This window comes from Fringilla coelebs (genome assembly GCF_963513975.1).
Source record: "Fringilla coelebs genome assembly, chromosome: 3".
In the NCBI taxonomy this organism is placed as follows: Eukaryota; Metazoa; Chordata; class Aves; order Passeriformes; family Fringillidae; genus Fringilla; species Fringilla coelebs.
In genome coordinates, this window is record NC_140030.1 from 32276067 (window position 1) to 32289006 (window position 12940).

The following is a 12940-nucleotide window of genomic DNA, read 5'->3' on the forward strand; positions in this document are numbered from 1 at the left end:
TGCTGTAATTTAATGCAGTAATTACAGATGAAAAATAAAGAAAAATATAAGCAGAAGACAATTTGAAAGAATTAGAAAGCTTTAAGCAAGGTATGTGTGTTCCTGATTCCTGATGAATCAAGTGAAAGAATTACTTTGAAAAATGGTTTTGAAGCTTCTAATGGAGGAATAAAGGGAAATAATAGGGTTAAAAAGGAGTAAGTTCAACAGGAGTAGTACTAGCAAGAAAAATAAGAGTAAAAAATTATCAGTTTGTTGGAGAAAGAAGAAGTGTCATGCTGCATATAACAAATACTAATTATCCCATTCTTAAGCAAATCAAGAGAAAATAAGTAAGGTTAAAAATACATTATCTTGTCACTTTGGAGTACTGTTAATTAAATGTTTAAAGAAAAGTGGGCAGATGAATGATGAGAGGAAAAATAATTGAAACACATACTTTTATAAAAAGAGCAATATATGAAATGAAGAATAGGAAACGTTCTACTATGTGTGTCAGTAGACATATATATGTATACCAATTTATGTCACAGTTCTGATTAACTTCCAAAGGAATATCCATTGTTTACTGTGTAAAAATCATAGTAGTAACATCTATGTTTTGTGATAGGTGCTCTCTGAAATGGAAAAAAGTCAATTGCTTGACTGTGATGAATACCTTCTGAAAGAAAGGAAGTTATAAAACAAAGGTAATAGGTCATTGTTATTACTCTTTAATGCATGCCAGGGACAGTGACCTGCAGACCTAGAACTGCCTAATTGTTGCAAGGTAATTTAAAATGATGATGCAGTCATATAATGTTTGACACAAAATTAAATGGAAGTAATTTTTCCACATTAATGTCAGGTCACGAATCATAAACTGCATAAAAGGAATTTCCTCTGTGGAAACCCATTTTTGGGTTCAACAGAATCCCCAAGTGTCAAGAACACTAAGTCAGCTGAGACACAGAGTTATTTGAATGTTATATTCAAATAACTGAAATTTTCTAGAAGAGAGAATCAAAAATCCACACGGAAAGTAGCCAGTTGTAAGTCCATTACCTTTCACAAGGTGCATTAACTGAGACAGACCAGCTGCCCAGGCAGTCTCACCAAGTGGGGCAGAGGATTTTGTCACTAAGCTCTTTGATAGCTTTTGTATGGAGCAGAGGCCTTTCTTGAAGGATTTGCTTCTTCTCCAGGATTTACCTCTAAGTCTTTAACTTGAATTAAGAATTATACTATTCGTAAAACTGACAAAGGAGATTCTTCTCAAATGATTGTTGCAATGATTTCAAAGTGTCTGTGTTAGGGTCCCTATTTGGGCTTTTCATTCTGAGAAGTGACCAGTTGTTTTCTGCTTTCAGTTTGCACTGTTCTGCCACCCTATTTAGGGTGGTTATAAATTTTTTAAATTATTTTTCTTTTCATTCTTTCCCTTCAATTATTTTCCTTCTTTTTTTTCCCCTTTTTCAGGATCTGTTTCTAAAGCATATCTATTGCAGGAGGTTTAATTTACTGTATATCTTGTGGTTAGTAATTTTCCTGTACTAGAATAACTTTTATCATCATAATTCTTTGAAATCACTTTTTTACTAAAACAAAATTTGAATTGGAAAAAGCATCATCCTTTTTCTCTGCATGATTGTCCAGTATCAATTTCCTAATATTTGCTGATTGTAAATGGATGAAAACTTGCCTTCTGGCATAAACATTTCCCTGTAATTCTTCAGATCTGTGTTTTCCACTGTGACTGGGGAAATTCTGAACTGAGAAATTTTTACCTAAGCCTCACAGATGTTTCATCCATATACTTTACTAAAATATGCCTCCATCTATACCTTTTTAGATGCTTTGATTTCAGTGTCCTGGGTTAAAAAAAAAATCAAAAAGACACTTGCTATTGCCAATATGAAATTGAATCCATAGATATTAGTTGATCCCTTTTCTTTTTACTATGCAACATAGTAATTGAATACACTGGAGTGATGCAAATTTTACAGGTACATCATTTGATCATCTAAATTATCCAAATACCACTAGGTTGGTTAACTTTTCTTAAAATAAATAGCATCTGTAATTTTTCCTAACTATTTTTTATACAAGCACATGCAATTAAAATATTCAGTGTTTACTGCAAATATACCCTGCCCAATTCAACTTTTTATTATTTAACCCTGTTGTTTTACAGAGGTGTCTGTCTCAGTTTTACTTTTAAAAGGTATGTTTAGGTTTTTTAGTTTTCTTTGATAATTCTAGGACAGAAGGACAGATAACTGGTAGAAGTCTGGTAATGCTTTACTCTACTTCAGCTAGTCTCCAAGATGCCTTAAACAAAGGTCTAACTCTCCTTTATTCTCACATGAAAGAATCTACACCATGTCCAAATTTTCCAGGTGACATACTTGGAGAAAAACTGAGGTAGTTTTACCAAGGTTATCTACAGAATCACTGTCAGCTGTTATTAAATTCTGGAGTTCCTGACATCTAGTCCTGAACTTAGACAAATATAACAAGATTTTTTCCAAATCACCATAAAGCAATTTTCCAAATATGATACAGCAATCTAATTCATATGGGATCTAATCAAAGTGCTTTGATATCCATACCAATCTCTCATGTGCATAGTACTGCTCTTCAGGTTTTGGTTTCAAACAGATAAATGGTATTCATTTCACATATTAAAAAATTGAAATTCTTGAAATTAGGCCAGGCCTCTTCTCTGTGTCTCTTGAGACCTGCATTATCAAATTTATACCCTAACTAAAACAACAAGGCAGGAGGAGCAGATTTCAAAAGTTCCTATATGTGCTTAATAATTTTCATGTCAAAAAAGGAAAAGTACATCACTATTGAAATGGATTCTAGAGAAAAAGAGTTTAAAGTTATTCAGATAATTGGTCAGCTTTGGTTGTTTTTTTAAATTTGCTTTTATAAACATAGGAGCAAGAGGGCCTTATTCATATATTTTTGTGTAAATGGAGTGGATGCTTTATTAATTTCTCTCTGTCAATAGTACTAGGTTTAGAAGGCCTCAAATTTTGGAGCTGGTAGTTGGAGCTGAAAAATTGCATTTTTCATCAATGTAGATGATCTCTGGGTGGGAACATTTATATACAGCATTATATTGTAGGTAAACATTTTTTTTTTTTTTTTTGACCTGAGAAAATTTAGATGCCATTGAAAACAAAGAGAAGAATTAAGAATATGGTAGCTAAAGATTTGCCAGAAAAATTCAAGGTGACAAAATTGTTGAAGTCTGAATAATTCATCATTAAAAACATCAAAAAGTTTGAAATGTGTGAAAAAGCAGATTAGTCTGAAAAATCAGTGGATCTTGGGATAGAGAAAAATGCTTGATTGATAAATGAAACATACTGCCTGCACAATAAAATAATAATTAAAAGACCAGGCTTATGTAAAGGGAAATGTCAAAGTGGGGAAAGCTTATCAGGAAGGTTAATTCCAAAGATAAACATGTTAAGGTTAAATTTACAGTGGGGCCAACATTTTGTTGATAATTGAGCCAGTAACAAAAGCACAGCTAGTGCTTTTCACGGCTGTCCTGAAAAGTTGATCTTGACATTTCTGAGTCAGCTGATGGATGTAAACACCAGATGGAGCACAGGAAGCACACAGAGGTAATACCTGGACTCTTCACCTAGAGGCACTCTCCTCATGGCATCAGTGAGGATCCCACATTCCAATGGCACTTGCCAGTGACCGACAGTGTGCCCATGACACGTCCTCTCCTCATATTCCTTTTAAAATCTTTTTTTCCATGGCTTTTTTTCCTCAGGTCTGTTGCATGGGAAGAGTCTAAATGGACTTGGAGGGGCTTAGATGAGCAGGGACACACTAAAATATGGCAAGGCTTTATCAACAAATGCTGCCTGCCTCCTTTGTTCAGCAATCCCTATCTTCCCATGCAGATGTAAAAGTGGAGGCTTTACTCTTGCTGATGTTCAGGGCTGCTTTGCCAGGGCTTGGTCAGATACTGCTACTTTGACTGTGCTTGCTTTGCATTTCCAAGTGTGTTTTCACAACCAAAAAGACTCACAGTTTTGAAAAGTTTAGGGTATGGAATTGCATACTAGAAAAATTAATGCTAATATTTAATCTGCTCAGGTCTTGTCTGAGAGCTCAGTGCCCTTAAACCCAAGGTTATATGGCTTGCTTGAATTTATCTCCGTGTCCAATGTGCCATTGGACTGTTTTTAAAGCACACAGGGAGAGAACTTGGGAAGGAATTCCTGAGGGACTCAGCCATGATGATTGTTGCATCCTGGTGGTGCTTACCTGGTCTGTTGTGGGGATAGCTGAGGCACAGGGGGAACTCCCTTTGGATCTCACTTCAGGTTTAGTGTACCTTGCCCGTGAACTGCTGAGTAAGAGGGCAGTGTCCACTACTCTGGGGAAGTTTTGCTGAAAGATAAGCTGCTGACACATGCTTAGCTTCAGTAGAAGGGGAATTGTGGCCGAGAATGCCTCCATTTCCAAAAAAGGAAAGTGGGGTAAGACATATATATTAAAAGTAAGTAATTTTAATTTCTCAGAATGAACACGGACAACGATGAGCTTGGTAATTCCTGTTTGTATGTTGGCTTTGTAAATTCCATTCATAAATGTGACTAAACAGTAGCATTGCCTGTGGAATGAGGCCTGTTTCTCTAATTTTGGTAATTCTGAATCTATAGGGAACAGGTCCAGGCATCCAGTTTGGAAGATCCTGTGTCTACCTGGCTAAAATTCACTCATGAACTTCCTCTACAAGAACTACAAAGATGATGGCTACACACTCAGCACTGTAGAACCCTTCCTGTACCTACTAATTTCTCATACTGTGCAAGATTCAGCATCACCTTTCCATGTCAGGGAGGTGCCTGTGCAGTGGAGACTTTATACAAAAGACAAAATGTGCCTGATCCCTGTATCTTTTGCTTGGGCTCAGCATGGCAAAACACCACCTTCACATATTCAAAAGTTGCACTCAGGCTGTCTATGACACAGGAGCGGAGCTCCAGGCTTCTGCTTAAAAGGTCAGTTCTATAAGTTTTAACCCTTTAAAAGCTATGCTAATATTTACAATTACATCTACAAGGTCTTTCCTTCTCAAGAATCCAGGAAAATGGTGGGTTTTCATACATCCTGCTTCTTGTCAGAAACACATGCTAATGCTTCTTTAAATGTCTGTGAAAGGTGAAGAATCTGGTACTGTTAACATAATGCTCTAATAAGGTGAGTCTCCCATGAATCTTTGTGATACATTCCTATTGTAATCCTTATGTTAAAAATACTAACTTTTTGATTATAATGAAACAAACTGCACTTCCGAACATGTATGGAAATAAATCTGAATAAGAATGCGATAAATTATTCTGAAATATATGATATAAACAATGCCATTAGTAAATGCTCAAATTTTAACAAAAACTCCAAAATTTTTTGTTTTAATGGCTTTATGTTCAAAGCTAGGAGATGGCATTAGATAATGGTTCTTTTTCAGAACCCTTCAAATTAACCTGGATTTACATTTTGGTATCAAAGATCATGCCTGTCATCAGCTAATGTCCTCTTGGATTTCAGTAAGTGTGGAGAATTTAATTTCTGCAAGTCAGTAGCACTGGGAAGCTAAAATAGATATCAGAATTCCTCAGCTGTTGCCCTCCTCCTCTGCTCATACATATCTCTGTGGTTCTCTATGCCAAGCGGAGAAATACAATTGAAAACCAACTTCAGGAAGAAACAAAGAATTTGGAACAATTTTTATGAAATATATGCATGGGCCTTAGACAAACAGTTTTGCCTCTCTCTAGAGCAGATAATTTAGTAACTTCTTTGAATTATACTAATTATACAGTTAATGGGAAAATAATTATAGCAAATTATCTACCTATTATAGATGAGAATAGAAAGCATAACATGCAACTGGTAAGATTTTCCTGCTTTTGTGAATATAGTTGTCATATACTAATGATAAAGCCACATTCACAATAAAATGCTGTCTGTACATACCACAAATATTGAACATTCTGAAATCTTTGAGTCACCATATGATTTTGACACATTTTCTTGCAACCTGACAAAAACATAGTAAGAAACTCGTGTAAACAGAGATGTAATATCTCCCATTAAAGGTAGAAGTGTTTACATTCTCTTTTAGATAGAAAGGTGAAAATTTTTATTCATCAGCTGTGCTCACCTCTGCTGCTGGAATTTATAAAAAATATCAAAGGCCATCTATGCTTTCATTGCCAGATTGTGAATCTTGCAACAGTCTGTTTAAAGTCCAGAACCTGGGCTAGAAACAGCATTGAAGAGTGACTGGTTTTAATGCTCATGTATGAAGCATGGATCTATTTAGATTTCTTTGGCCAGCTTAGAAGCATTTGACCCGAAAGGCTGTTCTATTAATTGATATGGATATGACATCAAAGGATGCAAGAAAATGCCTTAAATATTTGAGTAGTTCTTGGAGGGATGCATCCAATTGGCAGTGATAAAACACTCAACTGAGCACCTCTGCTCTTAATTTTCTGATTAACCACTGCTCTTAATTTTCTGATTAGTCATTCTCAAGAGGTAAAGTCTTCTCTGGGAAAGTCAATGAGACAGCCTAAGTCTCGGGGTCTCTAGCTGGTCAGAGTGACCTTGGCGCTCGACGAAGGAGTCGGAGCTCTTCAGTTCTCGGTCTCAAGGTGGTTTATTGTATCTTATCTATAAAATATTTTTTCTTGTCCAGCTGAGGTCTGCTCAGTAAGACAGTCAGAGGCACTCTGCCTGCCCCTGGGGCGGTGTTATGTCTTTATACTAAAAACTACGTGTACAATGTTTACAATTACTTTCCAATACCTATCACCTATGGTAGACAGTGAGCTTCTACTCTAAACCAATCTAAAAGTGCCAACATCACAGCAGAAGATGGAGGCCAAGAAGAAGAAAGAGAAAGGCTGGACATGCCCAGATCCCTCATCTTGCCCCCTGAACCCCCATTCTAGAAACCCCAAAATCTACTTTTTCACCCAGTGATAAATTCACTATCATTCTACTTAAACTGTCGTGGCTTGCAGATCTTCATCTAAGGTTGGTAATTTGCTCCATGGGTCATAATCAGAACCACAGGCATCTTGGGCTCTGTGCCAGGGTCTCTGAGACCCCTGGCAGGGGTCTTGGCAGTCCAGGACAGCCAGAGGGATGTCCTGGGTTCCGACACATAAGTTCAGGTTCCAGTGATGCTTTGCCATGTGTCAACATTTCAACAGTTTTGATGGTAGGAGTCAAAGAGTTGCAGTGCAGAATGGGTTTATTGAGGTAACTGTATTCACAGATGATAACAATTAGGATGTCTGGTGCATGAAAAGGTGCCAGAAGCCTCAGTGTCACCTCTTCACTTCAGCTTGTGTAATTGAAACTGGTTGATTTTCCTCACAGTTTGGGGTCACTCATTCTGCACTACAATCTACAGTCTTTGGGTAATTGACTCCACTTGATTTTGACAGAGCATGACTTGCACTTAACCTTCCTTAACTTAGTTATGTATCAAGCTGCATAGACCAAGTTTGGTCTGGAGGACACCTAATCCAATTCTTGATCTAAGCATGACAACTTACTCATTTAGTTTTGAGGGAGAAGAGGAAAGGGAAAAGAACTTGAATAGAAATGTCTTCATTTTGTGCCATCACCATGAGATCACAAAATTAAAGAGGAGTGCATTGCTGTTTTCTGCCTGAAACTGCTGGGGTTTCTATGATCTGTGCTGAGTCATCTGTATGAAATGTATACCTGCAACACAGCCCCTAAAACCAGTATTTCAGGTAACAGGGGTACCAAGATTGTCAATATAAAGTTATGTAAAGTCTGAGGGGGGTATTGAAACATCTGAGAGGCCAGGAAGAAGGTAATTTTGGCTCTGCACAGAAGCAGCACTTTAGAAGCCGGTAGAACCTCACCAATGGAAAGAAGCATGGTGGCCTAAGTGCAATTAATTATGTAGCTGTGAGCCTGGGTCCTACTGATTTGCAGGTGTCTGTGTAACCAGAATCAGCCCAGCAACCTTTGCAGCTGTCCTGCTCTATGACTGCAATGCCTCTTACAAGCCAGGACTTCAGTTTGTGTGTCACACCTCATGCTTTTGTGGAATGAGGATGATCGTGCTACTCTGTCAGAGCAGGTGAGGGTGAAACTGGTGGTGTGCTTGCCAACAGTGAGAAGGCATGCTACAATTATGTAAGGGTATATAAACACACCTACGCTGGGGCAGGTGACAGGGGACTCCCAGGGGATTGTTAATCTTATGTTTTTCAGACAGGTTACCGTTCTGAAGTCTCTGTCTAGTAAATAGCAGCTGGTGGTGACAAAATGCCAACAGACATGTATAGGAAAGCAGATAGATATTTCTTTCTTTTTAAGAAGTGTGTTATTCAATACCACACATTCTGAAGGGGAAGAAATTGAAATATATTTGGGCTTACAAAGTACAAACCTCATGGAATGTACAAGATACTGCACCTAATTCCTGAAAGAATTATGTGACAGAGAATGATCAGAAGACTAAGTTTAATCCCAAAGGTACTAGGTTGAACAGAGGTAAAAAAAGAATGAAAACATTTAAAATATTTCAAAGCATCAAAATGCAGTAGAAACCATACAGAATTTTCCTTTGGGGAAGAAAAACTGTCTTCTGGAAAGGAAACCATGTTTGCTCTGTGATGGGTGTTGGCAATGTCACTTAGTGCACTGCTTAAACTACAAAGACTCCAAAATTAGCTGAGAAATGAACATGAACAATCTGCATTTCCAGTAGGTTAAGACTCCAAATTATTTTATTGCAGCCTGTAACTTTCTGTCCTGTAGAAGGAGAAAACCTTGATCATTAATATTGACCATCTTGTCCATGGGTGTTTTCTGAGAAAAATCTCACATATCTTGCTATTCATTCACATGCAGTTCACCAATCCCTATGGCACAGGTGTGACTATTCCTGGAATTAATCTTTAGGATTCAGTGACAATGGCCTAGTATTTATATTACAGTTTGGCTTTTAGCCAGAAAACAGAAAAGATCAAATCCCATATATAGTGCAGTGTTACATTTGTTTGAGAAAGGAGAGAAAAAAGGAAAAGTCTTCATAAGTTTATAAGCCCATCCAGGAAAGCCAACTTTAACATGGTAATTATTTTTTTATGGATGAGAGTAGAAGATAATCCTAGTGCAAAAAGCAGATATATCTTGTTTTCATTCTTTATTTGAAGCTTTCTATTCCTTGATTTTTCTTTTCCTTTGACACAAATTTGCTTAAACCTTTCTTTTTTTTTTTTTTTTTTTTTTTTGAGGGCAATTATAGTAATGAAGATCTGAAACATTTATTGCAGAATTAGAACAGCCTAGCGGGAAGGAGTGAGTCAGAATGAATTAAAATGATTTCATAGAGCACACACAAAGCCTTTGTGTCCTAAGGAATGGCTGAGTAAATAGCAGATATTTGCTTGCTGAATAAAAAATGTCACAAAACAGCCTTGAACAGACTCTGGCCCCTTACATTCTCAGTATCAAGTGCTAGGATCTCCCCAGCATCAAGGCATAGTTCTGAGAGTTCAGAGCTCCTCTGCATTTTGGTATTTAGTCTGGCTGTTCAGGAGTTTACTATTCAGACTGTGTGCACAGACTTTTCGCTGTCAAAAAGTTTTAATCCCTCTCACTTTCCCTTTTCGTTGCTAGAGACAATTTTTGTCAGGACAGTGGCAAAATTATGGCCAAAGTTAAGTACTGTAACTCTCATTTTGCTGTCTACAGTTTCCTGTTTGTTTACTTTGGAATTGGAGGTGCTCCTGGAGAGCCTCACAATGGATGGGGGAAGGACTCTATGGGTCCTTAAATAGGGACAGGGAGGAAGGACCATAAAACATTACTAAGCAAGCTCCATATTTGTTAACCTGCATTTTGTTAAATATAAATGTGAGAAAATAATTTGAATTTTAGTTTTTCATGAAGAAAAAAATCAACTGACTAACCCTTTAAATATGTAGAAATTATGTCTATTTTTTTTTTTTTGTTTGAGATGGGGCTGTTTTATATCTTAGTCTCTTATTTTCTAGTCTGTCACAGTTTACATGTACTGCAAATCTGAGTGACTGTAAAGGTTCCAAAACACCCATGTTAGGAGCCCTAATGAGTGATTCATGCAAATATTCCGACCACTGGGAGAGCCTGTATACTTTTAAAAAATATTTTCTGTAAGTATCTGACCCTAATGCTAAATCATAAAATAACAGCTCTGGAAGCATCTCTGCTCTGAAGAAGTTTCTTAACACAAGCATTAAGTGTTTTGAGATCTGTGCGCATATATTTGAAATCAAATAGTTTAAAAATATTATGTATGGCATGACTAAATGTCAAAAACCCCTTATTATTATGCATTTATGCATATCACCTGCACTTCATAGAACTGGTGGCAAGGAATATTTCTAGTTATTTAGTACTCCTCTCTGTCAAGATAGTCCCCCTTTATTTTGCTGGTCTTTTATGGAAAGTGTATTGGAGTATACAATCAAAAGTTGCAATTGGTGAAACTATGTGATGCCACTTTTACCACTATAGCTTTCTACATTGTAATTATAAATGGGGGCTGCAGCAATGCCATCAGGCATGCATGCATTGCCTGGAATTCATTCTGTCTCTTTCCATCACAGAATATTCAGCTTAAATGCAAAAACAACGCATCTTGATAAAACTTGCTTTCTTGTCAGACATGAAATATCATAATTCTCTCATTTTTTGGTGACATTTCCAAAATATCATTAATGACTAAATGAAACTATTTGCATAGAATCTAAACGTAAAATTAAAGAGCCGTAAAACATAATTCTAGTGCTAATTATATATTTTCACAAGGATTTTTTCAGTTCTTTATTTGTCCACTAGAGATTTACATAATTTAACTGAGATACAAGAACTGTGGGTTGTTTTTCTGTATTTCTTCAAGACAAGCAGGAGTTTATTTTAAAAATCCAAATGTGTAAATAAAATTTTCCAATTAGTATTGACAGCAGGCTGTATTTCATATTGTCTCCCTAACAAATATTTAGATAACTTGAGGAGACTTATCTTTTATAATTTTACATTCTTTGCATTTAATTAACAGGCCTGACATAAAAATAGAAGGTCATTGACTTGAGCACACATAGCAGTTGTAATGTTAGCTTTTAATTCAATTATGCAAATATCAAAGCATAGATGGAAAATTTAATGAGAAATCTCCTCTAAAATTAAATGCATTCCCCAAAGCTCTAAATCTTTTGAATATGGGACTAACCAGGGAAAATCACATCACTGTCTTTTCTTTTTTGTTGTTGAAGTAGCTTTATAAATATTGTGGACTTTTAAAGGTTTTTAAATAGAGCAAGAGTTAGCTGATGTACTAAGTACAGAGCAGTTCCCTGTATTTCTGTTTTCTTGAAAATAATTTTATAGTTATTATTACATTAATCTATACTGGTATTGCCATTTTTGTATATTTGTCAGTATGGTGTATTCTTCCAGAATTTGTCCATCTAGAAGTTTTTGAAGTCATTTTTAATAATCAGAATAAATGTCTTCACTAGTAAATGCAGATATATTTTGCTACTTTTTTTTCATCTCAGTGATGAAAGACCATCTTTAACCACATCAACGCTGAGATGATCTTTCAGCCTTTTTTAACTTTTCATATATTTGTCTCACAGATAATATTTTTTTTCATAACATAACCTGCTCAGGTGAAATGAAGTTAAATTGCATCTCTTATAGTTATTGTAAAACCTTCAAAACACACTAAGAAACAATGCCAATATTTCCTTTTTCAGCTTTATAGCAGTATCAGTAACCATAGTGTCTTTAGTAGTATTGTCAAAACACCACAGTCTAAACTAAAAATTCTGTAAGATGAAAGCCCTTGATCTTGCAAATATTTTGTTTCTCAACATATGCAATGCAAAATTCATCTAAACCTGACATATTAATATAGGAACTTACCTCTGCTTCCCTGAACTTGGAGAGCAAGGCAAATGATCAAAAATATTAATCCAGTTTTCAAATGCATGCTGTCTATTGATCATTCACAGTTTTCAAGACCAGTCATGCAGGAAACAAGAATATTTTGGTCAAGTAGAAGAATTCTGTTTTCTTAGAGAACTCAAATCCCCAAATGTCTTTATTTTTCAGGTGTCTCCAGCCTTGGACTGCATGGAATTGCAGCTGGGCAGAGTGCAACAGGTGCCGGAGTGCAAGAGCCGGGCGAACCCCTCTGACGCCCACACTTCTAGCCCGGGGAACTGGAGTGGTAAGACAAGAGTGACGAAGTTTTAAAAAAAACCAGTGTCTGTTTCTGGAATAATCTGTTTATCTGCTGCTCAGACATAATCCCTCTTACGGTCCAGCTGGAAGAGCTTTCTTCATCTTATTAACCTTCTGGAGCGGCATCTGTCAACCCCAGGAGACTTCAACAGCACCATGATAAACAACAGAAGTCTCTTCTAGTTCCCATTGCCTTGGAGTGTTGATCCTTTGGGCATTCTGGAGGTATGGCATGTGAGCAGGGGAGAGATGATGGTGCTGCTTCCAAACTAGTGACCACAAACCCCAGGGAACTTCCTTAAGAAAGCTTTTTCCTGAAAGAACGCTCAATGCTCAGCTCTTCCACCACCCATGTCTGGCAATCCTCTCTCCTATCCTGCACCACAGGGCTGCTGTTGCAATATTCCTGTTGGAGCAGTGATGGTGATGCTCTGTGACAGGGCTGAAGTGATGACTCAGCAGTGAATTGCTGCAGTGTTCAGGGCTGGCACAATCTGATGCCAAACTGTGGCTGGGGCAGGGAAAGTGCTGCCTGGTGGGAGGAAAAGAGAAAGTGGTGGGAAATGCTGTTTCAAGCACACAGCCCCAGCTAGGCCAGAACTGGCAGCAGCTGAATGCACTGTTCAAA

The 12940-nt window shown here is 37.0% G+C and overlaps 1 protein-coding gene across 1 annotated transcript in view; it reads right to left on the reverse strand.

Moving 5' to 3' along the window:
• IMPG1 (interphotoreceptor matrix proteoglycan 1) overlaps positions 1-12058 on the reverse strand; it is a gene marked incomplete at both ends in the record, with an annotated part of 51846 nt that extends 39788 nt beyond the window's left edge. Inside the window, one exon of the mRNA XM_084201756.1 lies at positions 11992-12058. Within this exon, the coding sequence (XP_084057882.1) occupies positions 11992-12058 (67 nt within the window). The remainder of the gene's footprint in view (positions 1-11991) is intronic.
• Between the last annotated feature and the right edge of the window lie 882 nt (positions 12059-12940).